This window comes from Equus quagga, chromosome 19 (assembly GCF_021613505.1).
Source record: "Equus quagga isolate Etosha38 chromosome 19, UCLA_HA_Equagga_1.0, whole genome shotgun sequence".
Taxonomy (NCBI): Eukaryota; Metazoa; Chordata; class Mammalia; order Perissodactyla; family Equidae; genus Equus; species Equus quagga.
Window position 1 is genome coordinate 36418914 of NC_060285.1, and position 17907 is coordinate 36436820.

General features: G+C 39.9%; 1 protein-coding gene across 2 annotated transcripts in view; it reads right to left on the reverse strand.

Moving 5' to 3' along the window:
- The window catches only part of TMTC2 (transmembrane O-mannosyltransferase targeting cadherins 2), a 388282-nt gene extending 371154 nt beyond the window's left edge, over nucleotides 1-17128 (reverse strand). For both annotated transcript variants that reach the window (XM_046646810.1, XM_046646811.1), the window contains exon 1: nucleotides 17014-17128. In XM_046646810.1, coding sequence (XP_046502766.1) covers nucleotides 17014-17096 — 83 coding nt within the window. In that variant the 5' untranslated portion in view covers nucleotides 17097-17128. The remainder of the gene's footprint in view (nucleotides 1-17013) is intronic.
- Nucleotides 17129-17907: the final 779 nt, after the last annotated feature.

Genomic DNA, 17907 nt, shown 5'->3' on the forward strand with positions numbered 1-17907 from the left:
GGGGGCGCCAGGTTCACAAACAGCTACATAAGCATCCCAGGGGCCGCCACTCTGAGATGGAGCAGCAGGCGCTTCCTGCAGGCCAAAGGTGACTGCCAGGGCCTCGGGGCAGGGGCTGATGCACCAGCACACAAAGACCTACTGTTGTGGGAAAACCAAGATCACCAACACTGTCAGAATCGAGGGACCAGTTAGGACGAACCCTGTAATGGTCCTAGTGGTGTGGTCCATGCCATCTAGCCCCTTACTGCTATCCTAGCCTCACAGGCAGCACGCTTGCCAAGATCTACAAAAGTCACTGGATAGTGCTTTCTGTAGTGTTGTCTGAGGGAAAGGGATGTCAGTGAAATTCTACATCTCTAAGTCTGACCTTGACCTTTAATTTCTAAAAATTATATCTTAGACCTGCATTTCCGACTAATGTCAGGGAACCCCTGAGAGTGCCCAGATGTGCTCTCAAGGATCAGTAAGATTGCTAGAAGAGTTTAAAAGTGTGTGTTTCCATTTAAATCTGGGGGTGCCAGACCTTTTCGGTTAAAGGTCAGATAGTAAATATTTTAGATTTTGCAAGCCCCGAGGTCCCTGTCGCCAACTACTCAACTCTGCCATTGTAGAGAGAAAGCAGCTACAGACAATACATACCTAAACCAGTATGGCTGTTTAAAAAACAGGCTACACAGCAGATTTGGCCCCTGGGTCTTAGTGCCCACTCTCCATTTAGATGATAATCCAAAATACACACATACATCCACCCATATGAATGTTCTACCTCGTATGGGCTGACCACCGAATAAGTGAGTAAGGTCACATGACTTCTGAGATTGCATTTATGATGGAGTAGCACCAAAGAGTACTACTCAAATTGTCAAGGGTATTAAGAATAGACTGGCAGTGCGTATCATGGGTTCCATGGACATCAGTGGCCTCTCTTTCTTCCCAGAATACCTTGCCCTTCTTTCTAATGGAGCCCCTGTTTCCGTTAGTGAACCTATTGTATGTGGCATGGGACAGGTAAATCTGCCTCCTCTCCACTCATATCCAGACCATAGGTGCAGGCACATGGCCTAGGCCTGGCCAAAGTACCCCACCATTCCCCTGGCCAGCAACTGTGCTATACGGATGCGCTTGCAACCTAAGTCAGGGTAATTAAGGTCCACCCTGGACCATTTCTGGAAGAGTCGGGGAAGAAATATGAGGTTGGAGATGGAGATGGAGAGATGGAGAGAGAAATGAAGTCCTCATGACCTCGTCAGAGCTCTTGGGTTCAGACAAGCGAGAGGCGCTACTTTCCCTGAATTGGGATTCTGTCACTTACAACCAAGAGTCCTTATTATAAAAATAAATAATACGCTAACAGAAATTAAGGCCCAATGACAGTGTTTTAGCAACACTTCAAAGCAGCAATCCAGGCATGCCAAACTGCAAAGCACCCACACCATGCACATGTTGGGCGCAGAGATGTTCTGACATCTCACCTCTCCTCTTAGGCTCTGAGGAAAGTAAGCACATCCTTCCACCTTCCTTCACCCAAACTGCTCTACCTGTGTGTCTCCTTTGTCACCCACTTGCACAAGACAGAAACCTGAGGAGAGTCTCTCTCCTCCAACCCTCCACACTCAGCTAGTTACCAAGTGAGATCGACTTTTCTTCACCTTTCCATTTCTAATATACCCAAATTTCCTTTTCATCTCTATTTCTACCTTATTTTAATCCTCATCACCACTGGAAACAGAAATCCTCCAATAGAACCCTATGTAACCTATATAATCCTATGTAGCCAATATAATCCCATAACGGACAACTTTCTGGTCTCTTTGCTTTGGCTTTCACGCTCCTTCAGACAATTCTCCCAGTGTTATCACGGAACACAGGCCCTCGCTGATCCAGCTCCTGACCTGTCAGTTCATCTTTCTTCCCTCCCTCTCCTCTAGCTCTATGCCTGCTCTCTGGACACCACGTCTTTCTCTTTCTGCACATTTCTTCCAAATATTCCTCCCTCTCTCTCATCTTAGTCAGCTAATTCTTACTTATTCTTCAGGAGTCAGTTCTCCCAAGTGTCTCCCACACCCCTCCCTCCCAGGCTGGGTCAAGTACCCCTCTATGTCCTCACTTAGAATCATAAGCATGTCTCTATGTGAAGAGAAACTGGTTGCTTACTTAGTCTCCCCAAGAGACTCTAGGCTCCTTGAGGTTACGGACTATATCTTCTTCTGGGTCGGTGCCCGCAGTATTTAACACGGTTCCCGACACAGTTAACCACTTACAAAGGCTTGTTAAAGGAATAGAGGGATGACATGAGCTGAAAGCACCCCGCACTGATGCTTTCCTGGGTGATAGTACATTTCTAGATAAGAATGATGTAACATGTTTAAATCAAAGGCCGCGGCCTATTTGAGCTGATTTCCTCAATTTAAAATAAACCACATTCAAATCTTTCTCCCAAATTTTGAATAGAATTATCATATTTTTACACTAAAATTTGCAGAAATCAGACTACTTAAATAGTAAACGCACTCTTACTTTTGCTTTCTTTCCATCATTTCTAGTAACAACAGCCATTTCTGGCCTCTGAGGTAAGGACTTAGAACACACATCAAAACAATTTACAACGTCATTACTAAATATCATTAAATCTTTTGGTTGATATGTGTATGAGGAGAATTATCTGCTTATCATTTCTGTTGCTTTCTTAATTTCCATTAATCTACTTCTTTTTCTAATAATATGGTTGACACAGAATAGAAGCCAGTTTATGGAGCGTGCCAATGAATTAGCAGTAATTGTGATTTTCTGGAAAAAAAATCCTTAAAGTACAAACAACTTTCTTTAAGTTAATGAAAACCCATAATATTATGCAAAAGAAATCATTCACTAGTTTCCATTTACTTAAGATGTTGAGAGAGCATACCATCCCAGTTTTCATAAAATTCTAGCTGCAGTGTTACGTAGGCCTATTCCTACCAATTTCAGTCTATTCTGGTAAACTCTTTCTGAACACACAAATAGCTTGCAGACATACAGAAAAGATTTTCCTCAAATGCAATAGGTAAGTCGAATGCAAAGCATTTACTCTGTTTTCATAGAGACTTTCACAGATGCTTAAAAAAAAATGCAGGCTAAGTCCTGGTCTGTGTTTAAGTTTTTACTCAGGTTTCGAGAAAAAGTTGAAAGTAAATAATGTTGTTGTCAAATCTTATAATTTACAGGAAATCTTTGAACTTTATTTTCAACCATTTTTCATAAATGATGATGACACAAAAAGAAATAAAAATGAAAATTTAAACTTAAGATTATGCTTAGTATTAAAAAAATGTTAACTTTTAAATATCATCCATGGTCTACCTTAAATCTATCAGTGGCATATGAATAAACTGTCCAATTTAACATTAAATTTACCAATTCTTTCGGGCTTCAGTTTAGGAAAAAAACCCAACTCCCTCCCCAAAATAATAAATTCTCAGAATTCAAATTCCAAGTACACAAAGATGAGCATATGGGTATTTATTACTATGATAGCCTTTTTTTTTTTTAAATACAAACAAGCTGCTATTTTATAACACATACCAAAAATTCAGCATGCAGTCAAAATAGATCACAGAATTTCTAAAAACACCAAAGAGCGAATTCCAAAAACAGTTGAATTCAGAGGACTTCCATTCTAACAACTTGTCTTGATTTCACCGGAAGAAGCTGACAATCATTTAATGCTCTGACTCCTATTTACAAAAATAGCAATCAAAACTATCCATCTTCCACTGCAATGCCTCTGTTTCCCCCCCATAAGGAAAGTTCATCCAAACTGCTCTAAAATGATCCCTACTCTATACCATAAAGGGAAAGCACTGTATTGTAAGCAAGAAAGAAGCCGAGTCCTTTCAAGTCAACTTCTCTCAGTTCCACCAAAGGTCTTTTACAGGGATGTCATACTTAACCTTCTCCCTCACAACAGATAACCATGCCTTCCCAACCACCTCCTCACCCTGGAGAAGTCCAACTGCCAATCTTTTGTTTAGTCTTAAAATTCAACTGCGAGGCATGTTTAATAAGGTCTTGAATTATTGGTTTCTTGTATTGATTTAAATTAATTCCAGAGAGTTGAGAGCCATCCTGCAAAAATCATTTGTTGTTTTCCTTTAATAAATTAAAACAGTATGACTGATTTCTTTTAACCCATCAGTAACAGAATCTGGTTTATTAAAATACTGGATGAATTGTCACCTGAATATTCTAAAAATGTTCCAAGGAACAGATGTGCACTAGAGAAAACTAGGCTGCTATCCAACAAGAACCAAAAGTGTTCTCCTTTTTAGGAGCTTGCCATTTGCTGTTAGAATTTAGTTATCAATAGGAATGGAGTAAATATTCCAACTGAGAATAAGGGAACACGTAAGAAATAAAATGACGACTACAGCTGAGGTAAAGACATCTTTGGTTGATGTGGTTTTTTGTATTACTGTGCCTCATTTCCCACTGTCTATGTGGCAATATGGCCAATGTTTTGCTTAAAACATTATTAACTGCCCCCAAATGGCCAATTTCAAATATATTTCCTGGGTAAATGAACCCTAACACTAGAATTGTGACCTGTTTTAAGTTGGAAGGGACCCTGGGGAATCCTTAAAGCCACACCTTGGCTTTGAAGAGAAAGCCCTGTTATCAATATGGTAAACCTTCAACATACTTAGCATACCTCTACTTCCAGGAGGGAAGTTTCTCTTTTTCTGGGGGGAAAAAAAAGGAAAGCCAGAAATGTCAGTGTTATAAGGTTATATACCCTCTTTATATAGGGAATTCCTAGAAAAATGTTAAGTAAACATGAGAAAGATCTGTTTTAATTAGGAGAGAGATCAATATTCTTAAATGCAAAACTATCCATAAATAAATTAATGCGAGTTATAGGTACCGGAGAGAGCAATTTAGTGAGAGAATTACAAGCTTCCCAGAAAAGGTTTCAAAGAACAAACAGAGCTTTTATATCCAATTTTGCTCAGTGTTAAACAAAAAGCAAATGAAAATATTCCTGGGATTTGGGCTAACTCAATTCAACATAATCTTTCCCAACAAAACTGAAAACAACCCCATATTTGCACTGTGTAAGATTTTTCATTCTCTAAGATACACATCATAGAGTAGAACAACTCTAGTATGATAAGAAATCATAATTTTGCATTTGTTCCTATGCACAGTATTATCTAATTTAAAGAAGGAAGTCAATTATGGTGAAGAAGATGGAAGGCATCCTAGTTCTATTTTTCATATGGACTTTTAATTGAGTAGACTGCAATCATTTTATTGGCAAAATTGGTATGTGGGTGTATAATGGTTAAGTTTCAACATTATTTCTCCAAGCTTAAAACTCAAAATAAAAATTAAATTCCAAAATTAGTAATTATTGAATACAGTTCACTGAACTCTTCCAGTTACTCTAAATCTATCTGAAATACTAAGTTAAATATTACCGGAAGTTTAAAGTTTTGAATATTAGCTTTTAAGAAAAATCCCTAAATGCCACAATACTTTCAGATATTATTATATAGTGATTTTCCACTATCAGCAATAGAGTTAATGAATAATTTCTTGATTAAGAGAAATATTTAACAAGTATCCTAGACACCAGACACTGTACCAGACACTTTATATAGTTTATCCCATTAAGTTCTCTCAACAGCTCTATAAAGTAGGTATTACTATCCTCATCCTATCGAATAGGAAAACAGAGTCTAGCAACGTTTTAGTAACACACTCAAAAGTACACAATTCGCAATAGTTCTGGGATTAGATCCCTAGATTATCTGATTCCAAAGTTCTTGTGGTCTTTTTACTTTTTGCTAATCTGTTGCTAGAAAAGGTCTAAAAGAAACAGATATTTTCTAGTTAGTTGAAAACACATATCACCAGGTGTAGATATTAGATGTCGCCATCCCACACACATGCTAAGCATACTTACTGCAAATTCTCAATACCCCACTGATTAACACAAACACTTCAGTGCAGGAAAGCTTCAGCTTATCTGACATAGTACAGCTTTCCTGATCACTGAGCAGCCAGAACTACTCTGAATCTGAACATACTCCAAAAAGAAAAAGGGGTGTCACTGAAGAGGGAGACCTCGAGTATTCAGTAACAATATGCCCTGCCAAGCAGAACCAAAGTACCAAAGATTATTCACACCCCGTGCACTGTAATCGGTCCTTTCACCCTGCAGAAGGAAAGAAGTGCGCAGATTGGCCAGAATGTCTATTCAAAATAAGGCTTCAAGCACAGAGACAAGCAACACAGGAAAAGGAACAGAAAAGAAACAGAGGAGAGCAAAAACTGCTCCTGGGGCAGAGACCAAGGACTGCCAACCAAAACGGTGGATGGAGGTTAGAAGCAGAGATGGCACGTGGGGGTGGCAACATAAGCTGGGACAGCAGGAGCTCAGCCACGGCCTCGAGCTGACAAAGTCAGCAACAAGGTGGAGTAGAACAGCGCTCTGTCCTCAGGGAAGAAGAGAGTGAGGTGCCAGCACAGGGTGCTAACTGAGTCCTTCATCCTCTGGCCCAACACCTCTGCATCTAAGGGCATAACCAGGCAGCTTGTTAAAACACAGAGACCATTCATCGTACTATTTCATTTAATCCTCACTCTGTGGTCAGCAGTTATTATTATTTTCATTTCCTGACTGATTATAAGACCAAATTTTAGAGAGCGGAGTAACTCAAGTACTTAGCTAATAAAGTGGTAATTCCAAGACTAAAACTCTAGTCTTTTATCTTGGCTCAGTGTTGGTTCATGACACTGCCTCTAGTACACAGTATTTGAAAAAGAAAGAAGTAGGAGCTGGCTCAGTGCTGTAGTGGTTAAGTTCACACACTCTGCTTCAGCAGCCGGGGGTTTGTGGGTTCAGATCCTGGGCGCGGACTTACACACCACTCATCAAGCCATGCTGTGGCAACATCCTACACACAAAACAGACAAAGACTAGCACAGATGTTAGCTCAGCAACAATCTTCCTCAAGCAAAACGAGGAAGATTGGCAACAGATGTTAGCTTAGGGCCAATCTCCCTCACCAAAAAAAAAAAATTTTTTAAAGGAAAAATTATAACTCATTTTAGAAAGAGTTCTTTAAAAAGAGTTCTATTAAGTAGAGATTTAAAACTTCAGATATACAGGGCATGCACCTACTCAGAGATCCCCCAAAGTGCCCAAAAGCTATGGGCTCAAGCATTTCTAATCCTGTGTAGATACCTTCATCTGAGAGCATCACTCAGTGCTTGAATATCATTAATAAATCTATCTTTCCTGATCTTAGCTGCCTAAATACCGATATTTTGCTGCCTGCCGAGAGCCTACAAAATCTTTGTGCAACGTAAGCAAAGTTTCTTTACAAGGGATTGTTCAATGAAAGTGTAAACTAGTAAGGCAGTGACAACAGAGGCTCAGCTGTGACATCAGCATCCATTCAAGTCAAGCAACTGCGTATCAGTTGACTGGTCAAAATCAGAATCCGACATCTGTCTCCACAGTAATGTCATAAAGAAGATGATCTTGTAATACAAGATGGTGACAGATATTTCAGTAGAGATCATCTCCTTGAATTTCAACAGGCTCTCTACCTTTTCAAAATCTACACAATACCTCCAACCCATACGATCAATTTAAAGATGTCATGACTGAACAGAGATGAAAATAAAACAGAGAGAGATTAAATAAAATGGCTAAACTCATACGCAGAAGACAGGTGCCTCATCCTGAGTCTTTTTAAATCCAGGAATGTAGGCAGACTTTCCAAATGTCTGTAAAACACACTTAGCTCATGTGTACATTACAAGAACCAGAAGCATCTGCTGCACCTGGGAATGAGAGAAACGAGGATTCTTAGGCCCACGCCAGGCAGAATCTGCATCTTAACAACCTGATTTGCAGGTAAATTGAAGTTTGGGAAGCACTGATCTAGAAACACATACATACACATAGATGGACAGAGATCCAACAAGAGGCCCAGCTCAAAAATGTCCCTTTAGGAGAGGCATAGAGAGATCCACCGGGTGCAAAGAAACTGGGGATTTAAACTTCATTTTCAAAGATTTCTTAAAAGGCAATTGTCCGTATCAAAGGATGAAGGGGTGGGGTGAAGTTATGAGAGGCCCAGGTCTAAAGGCCCCTTGCCTGCCAGAGGCATCCCCAATATCCTATCAGAGGTGAATTTAAAAGCAGCTACTAGCTACTAAATACTGTCATAGAAATGCTTTATGTTATCTACATTGATGACAAATGAGAGGTTTTAAAACAGTGAAACTTCATTTTCTGTTCAATACAGAACAGAAGCAAAATCACTACTGTTTTTTAAAAGAAAAAATACACAGACTCTTAAAATATAGAAGTGGAGGAAGCAAACCTAACGAGATCATTTTTAATGGGACCTTTTAAACAGAAGACTAGACATATGTGGCAAACTACAGTTGGTAATTTCAGGCTGCACACAGGTGTCTTTAATAGATTTTTATTCAAACCTCAAATTCATTTTCTTTGGTTAAATCAGTATATTTCCTTATAAGAGTAGGTTAAAGTGTAAAATCTTATTTCTTTAATATAAATTCAGTGACACAATTCCGCACTATTTTTTTCAATAGAATAACAAGAATAACCTTCCTATTTTAAATGAGGCTTACCAATGAATTCAGGTAGACTGGTTTCTCACATCAGCTATAAATAATCGCCTCCCTCTAAAGGGCCTATTTCTGCAAATAAAAATGTCTTTTTGCCTGATTAAACTTCTTCATCACCTGAAAACTTTTCTTCCACAAATTTGTAGCTGGAAAATTTGTCATCAGAAGCTCGCTTCATCAAAATGAGCTCTTTTCAATTGCTTTGGGAGAGCAGCCCTATAGTTAATTATTCGGAGGAGGAGGGGAACATCCTATTCTAAAAGAAGGACCCTTGACAAAATATTTGGGCCCAAAGAGTTCTACTGAAGACATCTTTTACAATCCCAGGCAGCAGGCTCAGTGTTATGACACCTTGAAAAACCCGAAGGTAGGGAAGCAGAAGTAACCAAAGGACAGTTTATGAAACAAGAAAAGTGCCCCAAGGAACACCACAGCCGCCGGCCCCACCTCAAGAAGTCCTTCTCCCACAGGGCGCTGGAATGACAAGCATCCTCTCCAAACTGAGAAAAGTCGACAAGCCCATCAATGTCATCTCTCTAGCCACCTCGTAAGGCACCCCCTGTCGAGGACACAATTTGCAGGGATGTCACTTCAAACATGCACGGACACTGTGAAGAGTTAAACCATTGACTCTCATTCTTAATTCAAGAGATGGCACTAACAGAAAAGAAAGCAGGGCAGACACGCTTTCATTGTGGAACAAATTGGAAATTAATAAAAACAAGATATTTACTTTTCCCAAAGTGTTTTCACTTATCTGCCTCTCTCAAGGACTAGTTTTATAATCTTAGTTTTATAATGGAAGTTCAATAACGAGATGCTTTATAACAATCTCCTAAACATAACCCAACTGAGAGATTAAAGCAAAAAGAAAAAACAAGGCTATGGTCTGCATCCTTTCAATCTCTTTATAGAATACTTATAAGCAATTGAAAAAAGAAAACAAAATTTCATAAGCCACAGCTGTAAAAATTTTACTAGCCTTATTCATCTTTAAAAAAAAAAAACGTTATTTGTAGAAAGCAAACTTGTGAACTGCATTTAAAATTAATACCCAAAGAATTCCAAGTATGCAGGGTTATATGGATTGCCATTCTTCCCACTGGATTTTTAAACAATGTTGAAACACGGCTGTTTGAAATACTTCAGTGCCATCATTTAACACTGTTCAAAATGTCAAGAGCCGTATTGCGCCCCAGTGGCCGCTCTTCAGCAAATAACACATCCTTTGAAGTTAAAATACTCTTAAATGATGCCAAGTGAGAATTTCTAGGCAAGTACAGTCAAAATTTTCTAGTTTTAAAGAAATAATCTCTGGAATCACAATTAGGAAAAAAACACTGTCATTATCAAAACTTATGAATCTGTCAGTTTCACATGTCAGTAAATTCCTTCACCCCATGGCAATATTTATACAAACTGTTTCCTAATTAAACCATTATCATACGCCTATAGTGAACTTTCCTTCTTTTCTTTTTCAACTGGATGCTCCTGAGGAATAATCACACATTTATTACAATAAATTCCACAGAAAGGAAGGGCAATCATCAAAGACAAAAGGATCTGACAGAAACATTTTATTTAGCTACAACACCTAGCACACAGCTGCGATTCCAAGGGCACTGATGCGTGTCTCATTTGACAAATCATATAATTTAGTCAGTCTCCTTGACTATAACTACATGCTGTGCCACGTTTCATACTCTGCCTCACTGAGATATCACAGAATGCCCTGGCCAAGAAATCAAGAAACAAAAGCTTACATCAAATTATCATAAGCAAATAGCATCTCCTTTGCCAAATACTAAGGTACTTTTGAAACAGATACAGTAGCACGGCCCTCGAGCAATGTGGCATGTGTACAGCCTTGGAATGAGGAAATGTACATGTAATTTCACTTAATTCTACAATTAAATGGACTCTAAAGGTGAATTAGAATGCTCAATTCTAATGTCTTTTGCATATTAATTTCTTAGACATGAGCAAATCAAAATCTCTCTCTCCATCTCATCCTGAAAACGATCATTTCTAGTTGTCTAAATTAACTGCATCTTATGAAACGTCCTTAAATAAAATAAACTACTCTAAAAACGTGATAGCAACTTTTAATGTAGAATCTTGAAAACAAATCATTTCAGTGTTCCCGCCTTCTTCACAATTCTCCTGACAGGCTTACTCAGTTCTTTCCCATTTACCTGTAAAGAAAAAAGGTCACAGTTGAACCCAAAATTGTAATCCCAAAAAGTTTCTAAAGACTGAAACATTTACACCTTTTATTCTAAGAAAACTTGAGTACCACAGAAACTGACCAATGAGACTGAAAAGCTAAACTGTCAGAGAGGAGAAAAAGAGAGAGAGAGATCAATAGAAATTTGACAGTGCTGCATCTTATTGGAATTGACTGTCTAGAAAATACAGCCAAAAAAATCTCTGAGGCAAAAGTCTTCAATCCTTCTGGCCAATCAAGGCAAATCTAGTTAACTTAAAGAGTTCAGCTGCTACTAACCTCCAAGGAAAACAAGTGACCTGGACAATTAGGAAGGAGACATTTGGGAGAGGTATTCCAAAGCTTCCACATGGAAGAATAAAGTGCCAATGAGCACCAGACCAAGAACAAGGCCAGTTCACACCATCTACCATGGATCCTTCACACAGATGTTCTGGCAAAGAAGCCAAGAGAGTCCCGATAAGTTTTAAAATCTGAGTATCAATCAAAAATAAACATGAGCAAATGCCAGGGAAATTCTGCTAAAGGACAAACTATTGGCATTTTTATAAGGCTATCATCAAATTCTCAGATTCAAACACTTTACAGTACCTGCTAAAGTACAGGTGGGAAAGAACAGACAGGTAGGGATACTCAACTACAAGCGTGGACAGCCAGTTTCTGTATTATGCACCATATATATGAGAAGCCATTTCTAGTAGCATTCATAATTAGTGAATTATTGAATGTAGTCATTTCTTCCTCAAAAGCACATACAAATCAAATCTTCAAAGAAACCATCTAGCACTGTGCATAATTACATCTATAATTATTCAAAATTTTATGCCTTTTCAATCCTATGGAAAACAGAAGCTATGCAGTTCCTGCTGACATCTCTCTCCACTTTTTTCCAACCAGACTCTAAATGAGGACAGCTATTCATAGAGGTGAGGTCTTTACATTCAACAACCCACTTGTCCTTTCCATCAAGGCTGCCACACTTGTCACTTTTGTTGAAACCATTAAAGCAAGTACCCAAAGCTGAAATAATACTTAGCTTCCAAGAGAGAATCAAAAAATTTAAAAGATGAATGTTCCTATGTTAAAAGCATGTTGGGTGAGAAAAATCAAGTTATAAGAAAGTAGCTTGTCAGCCACAGATTCTTCAGAGTGCCTTAAGGGTAAACTCTGTCCTTTCCTAATATTATGAAGGTGCCTGTTTTAGAGAAAATTTACCCTTCGCCCATGATAAACAGCTGCACTATCACGGGCATTTTAAACAAGTGCTTTTAGTGCGCTGAACAGCAACAAAGAGATTAGGAAGACAAACTGTGCCCCTAACTCACGCTGGAATTCAAAAGGTTGTCACTATTTCAGAATTATAGCAGCAGGGAATTCAGTGTAACCATAGGGGCACATTAGCACTGAAAAACTAAGACAACACAAATTAATAATCAAATATATAAACATAAACATATATATATATATATATATGAAAATAACTAAGAGACAGATGGCTGGAAAGCAATTTTCCCTATGGCATTTGTACATGTCCTTTCGGTGCCTGTATGTGGGTCATCTGCTACGATAAACCCCATGTGACAGGCTCAATGGAGGTAATGCAAAGTGGTCCATAATGGCTTCATAAAATTTTAACTTACTGGTAGAAGATGTACTTGTTCAAACAGCAAAATGAATTTTTTCCACATAGATTTGATGAAATAATCGAAACTTAGCTAGAAAATAAAACGTCACATAAAATATTTCATAAACTATAAATTGTATTCATTTGTGATTTTTTCAGTGTATTATAAACTGGGAAGGAAATCAGTAAATTAACACACTTGGACACATTCGTTTCTTCCAATATAGACCTGATGAGACAATCTTTGACACAAAGCAAACTTCTCCCTTACTTACTTTGATTTTATAATAATTCTTTCTAAACAGTCTTTTATTAAATACCAGGCATGCCTTCAATAGCTGAACATACTAGAATTTTTTTTTTAACATTTTATTTTTCCTTCTTCTCCCAAAAGCCCCCCAGTACATAGTTGTATATTTTTAGTTGTGGGTCCTTCTAAATGTGACATGTTAGAATTTTAAGATAACGATCCAAGATTGGTCCAAGGCAAGTCTATTAGAGAGAACTTTTTAGAGGGAAGTTAGAGCGATCGATCATTTCACAAGGAATTCTCACCATATCAGGCCAAAAACCCAAACTGACAATCACATTACAAGAAGACGTAGAAGGAAGAGTTGAATATCTTTAGGAAAAAAGCTAGGTTTTTAAAAAATTTGTTAAATGCCTTAAATCTTCCATTCCTTCATTTTAAGTACTGTTAATCTAAATCTTTATGAGTTTACGAAAAAAAATCTTAACTGGTATTTCCATAAAAGCTGAGATTTACATTTACACCAAAGTGAACCGCTAAACTAGAAATGTGCTATGAGGAACTTGGGGCAGTTTCGATTCACGAGTAGAAATTCTGCTGTGGAGCTGTTTCTCCATCTTACACACAATTATTGCACAATGGAATAGCTAAGAAACCTAAAAGTAATGCTAACGATCCTGGTTGGATTTAACAAATGCAAAATGGGCAATAAGGAAAAAATTTTCAAAGCAGCCACAAACCCATTTCCCACTTCCAAAAACTCAAATTGTCTTCTTTTATTCACACGAGAATAAAAACATGTATTAGTTGCGTTATCCTATTTACTTGTTATAAATCATAAAGGACATGCCATCAATTAGATAATGTGTACCAAACGAAAGACTATCAAACAAAAGTCATGGTTTACTTATGCTGCTTTGAAGTAAACTGACTCCTCTTTTAGTGTTATCTCTATGCAAAACTTACAACAGTATTTTTAAAAAGGATGAAGGGAAAATGATGCAATGTTATCCTCAATAAATATATATGAAAGCAGAGAATTTTGGGTCAACAGTTTTTTCCACTGACCTAAACACCAGATCTCTCCAGAAAATGAGGGAGTCCTTCAGAAAGTCACATACAACATGACTTAAAATTTGGCAGAGTCTGCATATTTATAATTCCAATTTTACTCTAACCACAACTTAAGATTCAATACAGTCATTACTAGATTGAAGGAGAGAGGGGAGGGATGAAGCTGAAACCATATATGCTTTTTCATCAGATATGATGAAGTCTACTCTTCTACTGTTTGTTTCATCACATCATAGCCATATTCTTAAGTTTAGCACAGAAACACTTGCAAAATATTAAATTTTACCATAGGGAAATTGATTTTGCTATAAGAAAGTTTCAGATTACCACTTAATCTCAACCAAGCTACATCAAACACTGAAAGTAATTATATATATAGCTTATAAAGTAAACTTGATCACTATATTTAAAAGAAATGATAACTTTGAGAAGTACCACAGCAATAATGTTTCAGCTGAAGCAATACAAAGCCCTCCTACAGTAAATGCCAGATCCTACAGCTAAAACACAGTCTTGATTTAGTTAAGCAAGTCAAGCATAAGAGCCATCTCCTCCTTGAGTACTGTTCATTCAGTTCCAGCACTGGCCTCTCCTTACAAAACTGTATTTCACAAACGTTCCTGGGGGACAGCAGAATCCACAGATGTAGTTTTAAACAAAGTTTTAAACTTGAGTCTTTGTAGTCTGAAATGGAGTGGTGGAAATAAACACATTATCATCTTCCTACAGTTTCCACTTGACTCCGTAGCTCTCTTCCCCTTCACACACCAATGAGTCAGAGTAGGGAGACAGAAAGCATATCTGAAAAGCCACAATTCACAGGGAACCTTGGCAGAGAATCACCTGAACACGCTATGCAGACACCAAGTCAGCGCCATGCTCCTATTAATATGCATTTCACAATTTCTAGGATCCGTAGAAACCAAGTTTGATACTTTTAAGATTTCATGCTCTTAAGAGTGTGTGATTGCTTATGCAGTTCTGCTACTAAGAAAATCAGAGTAAAATATACTTTTCAAATTGTAGTAAAGTGTTATTCATATTAATTGGCCCACAACATCATATCAGGATATAATGTCTATATAGCATATATTGAACACACTATCAATTAGACAATATGGGCAAATCATCACACTAAATTCATCTATGTAGCCAGGAGGAAGTCAGGAATTTTGACACTCCATTTTACCTCTGGAGTTCTAGCATGTAAAGAACTTATAACAACTTCCAAATATCAAAGCACAACTAATTTATCATCACGCTCACACCATTCTCCCCAAGTTACAGTCCTGACACTTCTGATGAATAAAGAATACAAAATAAGCATTAGATCTACAGCATTAGACCTACAGTCCATGCAAATTCAGCTTAGTTCCAGCCTTAATCTTTACAGGATAGTTTCTTCTGACACATACCTTGTAAAGAGCTGGACACTAAAGAATAGCATACACGAGGAATGTTTGAATTATCACAATGTTCTACAATAGTTATAGTATTACAGTAAGCTACTTTCTTTCTAAGCTCCATATTTTTGGTTTAAATGCTTACTATTCAAACTGTCCCCAACAGAGCCAGTAACTGCCCAGATTCATCCCTGAGCTCATTTCATGAAAAGTCACCCATTTTTGGAAGAGCCTTTTCTGCCACTACCCTAGAAAAAGCAGGTACACAGTGACACAAAATTGGAGGGAACAGAAGCAGCTTACTTTACTCTTACACACAGACCATTTATTTCTCAAAGCATGTAGCATAATTGCCAAAATCTGTACACTGCTTAAAAGTTGAGAAAAAGTTTATGTCTGACGGTAGCTTCCTATCAACTAGTCTCGGATAGACACTACATAGAATGCATTGAGAAGTGTTTGCTGGATGTTCTTGCACCTGGTATCAGGGGATTTCATAACAGACGTGGGTGTGGACCAAGATTCACTGATTTAAGGCACACATCCATGAACATGCTTTTAGCCAAAGAGTGGGCACATCAGAGAGTACAGAATATGGCTAATTACCACCAGGAGAAGATTCTGCCTTCACCTCCCCTCACTATCAACCACTTTGCTTAAGTTCACTCACTGCCTCGCCCTGACCCTGGGGATCTATTCACTTTCCACAGCCCAGAGAGGCTGCTGAAAAGCTGTCAAAGTAAATCTGTGCTCACTTTTTGGATGGTTTAATTTCAATAGAGCATGAAACACCCCAGGACGGTTAATAAGTTTAGGCAGGCCTGCTGTTCTCTCTAATATATTTTAATTATGCATCTGTTTTAATTGTAATCAGATTAAGTCACCGGAAAGGCACAAATTGGAATTTTCCCTAATGGCTGTTGGAGCTTTTCATCAGTTTCTAAACACTAACAACGTTTAAAAAATAGGTAGAGACACGAGCACAACTGTGACATTTTCCAGAAATCGATGCAGTTTCTTTGACAACACAGTTCAAGTCTCATTAGCCACCCAAAGTAGCCCAAATGCAGAAGACAACTTCAGTCTCTAGGGGCGTCTCTTCCCCAATTAGCACAAAAGAATCGCTAACGTCTAAGGTAAAACTCCCCAAGAGAAATGAAAGCCAGGCTTTTTTATAAAGCGCTACTCCATCGATTGGAGAGGGAGGCGGGGGCCGGGGGAGACCATCAGCAGCATTATCTTAGCTCAAAGTACAGTGCAGTACACGTCAAAAGGGAAAGTTGAAGCAGAGTACGATCTCTCTACTATTTTGGCAACTGTCAAACGTGTTTTAACCTCGGGAAATAAAAGTGTCCCATCAATAAAAGGAAACATTACAGGGAAGATCTGTTAGGGGGCGGGGAGTAGCTTCCTTCCAGCCCAGATGTAAAATCGCTCAACGTGCTTTTGTTGCACCAAGAAATACCTAAGACTTTTTTTAAAACACACGTTCATTAAACAGTTTCCCAAATTGCTGCGATTTCCGCTAAGAAACTTAAGCTTCTGCCAACAGCGGAGAAGCAAGGGAGAGAACCTGCTGCAAACTAGGAACCAAACTCCCTCAGCCCGCCCAGCGCGCTCGCGTCCCCGGCGTTTGCTTTAGGTGTTAATGTTTACGCGTCTCCTAAGCCCTCAGGGGCTGGACCAGTTCCTCCAAGATGCACTTCGAGCCTTAACGCGGGAAGCTTCAGAGGCACCGTGGAGTCCCCACGCAGCCCGTCACCCCTTCCTCTCACTCCCTTACCTGTCATCATAGCAGAAATCCGCACTCAGGGTGTTGAGATACAAGGCGAGCCCCAGAGCGCTGCTCACCAACTCTGCAATCATCTCTCCACCGCCTTCCCTCCGGCTCGACTCCCAGCGCGAGGGCAGCAGCGGCAACAAAAAACAGAAGCATCAATCCCCACCTTCCGCCGCCTTCTCCTCCCAGCTTCACTTTTCCCTCGCTTCCCCACCCTCCCTCCTCTTCCTCCCTTCCTCCCTCGGGTCCTTCCAATCCACCGCTCTCCTCCTCCTCCTCGCGCCCGTCTGCGCAGCTCCTGCGTCCTCCCCGGGTGCGGGCTCACACCGCGCTCCCCATGCCCGGCGCCCGCGAGCGGCGAGCGGCGTTCGGGCTCCGCGCCCCCCGGCGGATGCACAGGGCTGGTCCTTCGCGCGGCTGGCGGCCCCCACCCTAACCCATGGCAGTTCAGGGCGCCCTAGGTGAGGAGTGGGACTCGGAGGAGGTGGAAGAGTGCAGGATGGGGACAGAGGAACCGGACCGAGCCGGGCTCTGGGACCAGCTGGAGGAAGAGAGAGAAAGAGGGGCGGGCGGGAGGGACAAGGCGAACCGCCTCCCCTCGCCGCCTCCCGGGCGCACGGTCCCGGTGCCGCTCCGGCTGACTCCGGCTGCCACAGTGGCTGCAGCTCATTCACTGTCTATTAGCTCCCTCCCGGCCCCAGCCCCTTCTCCAGTGAAGTGAGAAGCGGTGGCTGGAGACTCCAGAAGCTCCCGCGTGGGGTTCTCGGCGCTGCCCCCCGCGCCTGCGTGGCCAACCCTCCATCCCGGCTTTGCTCAGCCCCTTTCTCCACCCAGATCCTCCCGATGGCTCCTCCCACACTACACCCCCGGCTGGAGGCTCCACCCACCCTCCCGGGA